Here is a 4800-nt window from a genome sequence, read left to right as displayed (position 1 = left end):
GGTCGCCTGTTTAAGACGGAGGTGAGGAGAAATATTTTCTCTCAGAGGGTCGTGGAACTCTCTTCACCTGAAAAGGTGGCGGGAGCAGCGTCCGAATATTTTGAAGGAAGAGCTAGATTGATGGGGGGGATGAAAGGTGGTTGGGGGGAGGCAGGAATATGAGCTCACAAATCACATCAGCCGGGATCTACTGAACAACGGAGCAGGCTCAAGGGGATGGGTGGCCTACGCCTGCTCCTAATTCATATGTTCGTACGTGTGTTTGTCACTGAAATAGTTCATCAATACCGCAGCCACCATGTCGTGGGAAGCAAGTTCCAGGTCGTTGCCGCTCTCTGTGTTAAAAAAAACGAAGTCCTTCCTCACACCTGCCCCTTTGCCAGAAACCCTTAAGTTCGTCTTTCGAAACAAACCCCGAGTCACTGCTTGCGAAGGAATCTTTAATAAATAAAAGCGTAGCGAAGCAGACCTGAGTAAGTTCAAAGACGCAGAAGTGTCCCGTTCACCGGGCGATGGCCAAACATCCAGTTGTGAATGAGCGCCCGTCCGCGTGCGCACGGGGATTTCAGCACCTTCCCTTAGGCTGTCAACTCACTTGGACGCAAGTGCCGGGAGGAAAATCATACATCGTGGAAAAGCCCGTCCCCCAGTTAGGGAACTGTTGCACAACTGGAGAGGCCCCCGAGTAGACATAAGAGTGTTCACCGATCCTGGGAGTGAGTTACAGACTGGAATCTAATCGAGGGTTTCGGTCGGGTTTATATATACACAATAACAGATACCCGGGAGTGAGTTACAGACTGGAACCTAATCGAGGGGTTCGGGGTGGTTTATATATAGAATAACAGATACCCGGGAGTGAGTTACAGACTGGAATCTAATCGAGGGGTTCAGGGTAGTTTATATATAGAATAACAGATACCCGGGAGTGAGTTACAGACTGGAATCTAATCGAGGGGTTCAGGGTAGTTTATATATAGAATAACAGATACCCGGGAGTGAGTTGCAGACTGGAATCTAATCGAGGGGTTCGGGCTGGTTTATATATAGAATAACAGATACCCGGGAGTGAGTTACAGACTGGAATCTAATCGAGGGGTTCGGGGTGGTTTATATATAGAATAACAGATACCCGGGAGTGAGTTACAGTTTGGAATCTAATCAAGGGGATCAGGGTGGTTTATATATACAATAACAGATACCCGGGAGTGAGTTACAGACTGGAAACTAATCGAGGGGTTCAGGGTGGTTTATATATCGAATAACAGGTACCCGGGAGTGAGTTGCAGACTGGAATCTAATCGAGGGGTTCGGGGTGGTTTATATATAGAATGACAGATACCCGGGAGTGAGTTGCAGACTGGAATCTAAACGAGGGGTTCGGGGTGGTTTATATATAGAATAACAGATACCCGGGAGTGAGTTGCAGACTGGAATCTAATCGAGGGGTTCGGGGTGATTGTCCGTCTATGTAGGATCTGCATCCGCCTCGCCGATCTGCCTCAGATATGTCAGAGCTCTTAGAGCACAGAAGGTGGCCGTTCGGCACATCGTGTCCATGCTGGCCCCGGCCTTCACGTCGAGCAGGAACGCGTGGCGGGAAGGTTCCCCGCAACCCACCCACCACCCGCCCCCCCGCACCGGGGCGTCTGTCCCTCCAGCGGATCCCATCGGTCCGAGGTCCTCGTACCCCTCTTCCCCCTCATCTCAGCGCCCACGAACTGGGCACATTTGAAGCCATCGGTGGAAAGAGAACCTTCGGTCAGCCGGTGGCGGAGAGAAGATGGCGCGTCGGGGTGTGGGTTGGTGGGGGGGGGGTGGTGGGCACATCATATTTCGGCATTAGAGACTCCATTCGGAAATGGCGTCCAAGCCTCGCCCACGGTTCCCCCCCCTTGGTTTGTTCCTGAAGAGGGTGGGGTTGGGGCGAACCCGCAAATTTGGAGTAGGGGATGCTTTGCGGGGTGGTGGGGGTTGGGGTGGGGGGCGGAGGGGATGGGAGGGCTGGGCTTCCCTCCCCACTCCGGATGGGCTGGTCGTGCGCCAAGCGACCTCCAGCGCCGCCGTGTTCGACCACCTCCGGCTAGCTGCTGGAGATGAGGGACTTGAGGGAGGACTGGTTGGTGGCCGAGAGGTTGTTGTAGCCCTGGCTGATGCAGACGTACTCGCGGTGATGGTCCCGGGCGCCGCTCTCGCTGCAGATCACCACCCGCGTGTGCTTGTAGACCACCGACCAGGCCTCCCCCGGCGGGCACTGGCAGCGCTCCCTCAGCCGACGGATCACCAAGACCCCGGACGTGGTCTTCCTCGGCACGTACAGGCAGCTCCTGAAAGAGAGAGGGGCGCAGTGTGACACCCGGTCCCAGAGGGCGGAAGGGACAGTGTATCTAACGCACTGTGACACCCGCCCCTCCCGGTTCCCTGCCCCCCTCTGCTTACCTCTTGCGCAAGTGGTACAGAATACCAATGGCGACAGCAGCAAAGACCCCTGCAGCCGTGTACATCACCCAGGCTGGAAGGCAAAGGGAAGAATATTGAAGTCACAGCGCGTTTGGAGGGCCAACCTCCCCTCCCCACCCACCCCCCACTTAGCTGGCAGGTCCCGATCTGCGACTGAGTCCGCCACACCCTGACGGCCGCCCTCGCAAGGGTTAACCTGCCCCGTGGCTACAATCGGTGGCGTTTCCTCTCCCATTCTCCAGCCCCCTGCCGCATGCAGCAACCGGCGGAGAACCGGAAGACTGGTACATCCACCCACTGACCCGCAGCACCCTCGGGTGCCTCCTCTCTGGACCCCGGGACCCACCCACCTTGAGCACGTCCAATCCTTTCACTCCCCCCTCCTACCCAATCCACCCTTTCATTCGTCCAACCACAGTGGATGGACGTGGTCTTCGCTGGCGAGGTCAGCATTTGTTGCCCGTCCCTAATTGCCCCCTTGAGAAGGCGGTGGGTGAGCCGCCTTCTTGAGCCGCTGCAGTCCCCGTGTGGTGTAGGTACACCCACGGCGCTGTTAGGGAGGGAGTTCCAGGATTTTGTCCGTGTGGTGTAGGTACACCCACGGTGCTGTTAGGGAGGGAGTTCCAGGATTTTGTCCCGTGTGGTGTAGGTACACCCACGGCGCTGTTAGGGAGGGAGTTCCAGGATTTTGTCTGTGTGTAGGTACACCCACAGCGCTGTTAGGGAGGGAGTTCCAGGATTTTGTCCCGTGTGTGGTGTAGGTACACCCACGGCGCTGTTAGGGAGGGAGTTCCAGGATTTTGTCTGTGTGGTGTAGGTACACCCACGGCGCTGTTAGGGAGGGAGTTCCAGGATTTTGTCCCGTGTGGTGTAAGTACACCCACGGCGCTGTTAGGGAGGGAGTTCCAGGATTTTGTCCCGTGTGGTGTAAGTACACCCACAGCGCTGTTAGGGAGAGAGTTCCAGGATTTTGTCCCGTGTGGTGTAGGTACACCCACGGCGCTGTTAGTGAGGGAGTTCCAGGATTTTGTCCATGTGGTGTAGGTACACCCACAGCGCTGTTAGGGAGGGAGAACCAGGATTTTGTCCCGTGTGGTGTAGGTACACCCACAGCGCTGTTAGTGAGGGAGTTCCAGGATTTTGTCCATGTGGTGTAGGTACACCCACAGCGCTGTTAGGGAGGGAGAACCAGGATTTTGTCCCGTGTGGTGTAGGTACACCCACAGCGCTGTTAGGGAGGGAGAACCAGGATTTTGTCCCGTGTGGTGTAGGTACACCCACAGCGCTGTTAGGGAGGGAGTTCCAGGATTTTGTCCCGTGTGGTGTAGGTACACCCACGGTGCTGTTAGGGAAGGAGTTCCAGGATTTTGTCCTGTGTGTTGTAGGTACACCCACAGCGCTGTTAGGGAGGTAGTTCCAGGATTTTGTCCTGTGTGTTGTAGGTACACCCACGGCGCTGTTAGGGAGGTAGTTCCAGGATTTTGACCCCAGCGACAGTGAAGGAACGGCCGATATATTTCCAAGTCGGGATGGTGAGGGGCTCAGAGGGGAACTTCCAGGTGGTGGTGTTCCCCATGTGTCTGCTGCCCTCGTCCTTCTAGACGGTAGAGGTTGTGGGTTTGGGCGGTGCTGTCGAAGGAGCCTTGGCGAGTTGCTGCAGTGCATCTTGTAGATGGTACACACGCTGCTGCCACTGTGCGTCGGTGTTGGAGGGAGTGAATGTCTGTGGATGGGGTGCCGATCGAGCGGGGGGCTGCTTTGTCCTGGATGGTGTTGAGCTTCTCGAGCGTGGTCGTAGCTGCACTCAGTCGGGTAGTTTCCCCACCCGCTTGCCCTTCTCCCTAAGGCCTCTGAAGCCCCCCCTCACCTGCAATTGTGGTGGCCTTCCCAGTCGAATAGCTCGAATTCAGCCTGTCAGCCGCAGTGGGATAGAACTGGGAGAAACTGGCGGTGCCTCTGACCTCCTCAGCTTGCGATGAGTTGTACCTGAGTCCTGGATGAGGGGAGGGCGAAGGAAAGCCGGGTTAGAAGGGGCGTGCGCACTTCACAGTCACATATCTGACCTCGGGATGAGCTTCTCACCTCACGTCGCTAACGCCGCCGGATTCCACCTCTGTAACATCGCCCAACTCCGCGCCCCCGTCTCCGTCTCAGCCCATCAGCTGCTGAAACCCTCGTCTGCCCCTTCGTTCCCTCCGGACACAACTCCCAGACTGTAACCTCCACCGGACCCCTACACCCCACCCTATCTCGGTAACTTCCTCCAGCCCCTACACCCCTCCCCATCTCTGTAACCTCCTCCAGACCCCTACACCCCTCCCTATCTCCGTAACTTCCTCC

The 4800-nt window shown here is 56.5% G+C and overlaps 1 protein-coding gene across 1 annotated transcript in view; it reads right to left on the bottom strand.

Annotated features, from left to right (window-relative positions):
* Positions 1 to 2032: 2032 nt before the first annotated feature.
* Positions 2033 to 4800, bottom strand: part of LOC121273061 (kremen protein 2-like) — a 40805-nt gene continuing 38037 nt past the window's right edge. Inside the window, exons 6-8 of the mRNA XM_041180013.1 lie at positions 4328 to 4453; positions 2440 to 2512; positions 2033 to 2327 (exon numbers count right to left, since the gene is read on the bottom strand). Of these exons, the coding sequence (XP_041035947.1) occupies positions 2084 to 2327; positions 2440 to 2512; positions 4328 to 4453 (443 nt within the window). The 3' untranslated portion in view covers positions 2033 to 2083. The remainder of the gene's footprint in view (positions 2328 to 2439; positions 2513 to 4327; positions 4454 to 4800) is intronic.

The sequence above is a fragment of the Carcharodon carcharias genome, chromosome 38, assembly GCF_017639515.1.
Source record: "Carcharodon carcharias isolate sCarCar2 chromosome 38, sCarCar2.pri, whole genome shotgun sequence".
NCBI classification, from domain to species: Eukaryota; Metazoa; Chordata; class Chondrichthyes; order Lamniformes; family Lamnidae; genus Carcharodon; species Carcharodon carcharias.
The sequence above is the reverse complement of the archived record's forward strand: the minus strand, read 5'-3'. Positions and strand labels throughout refer to the sequence as shown.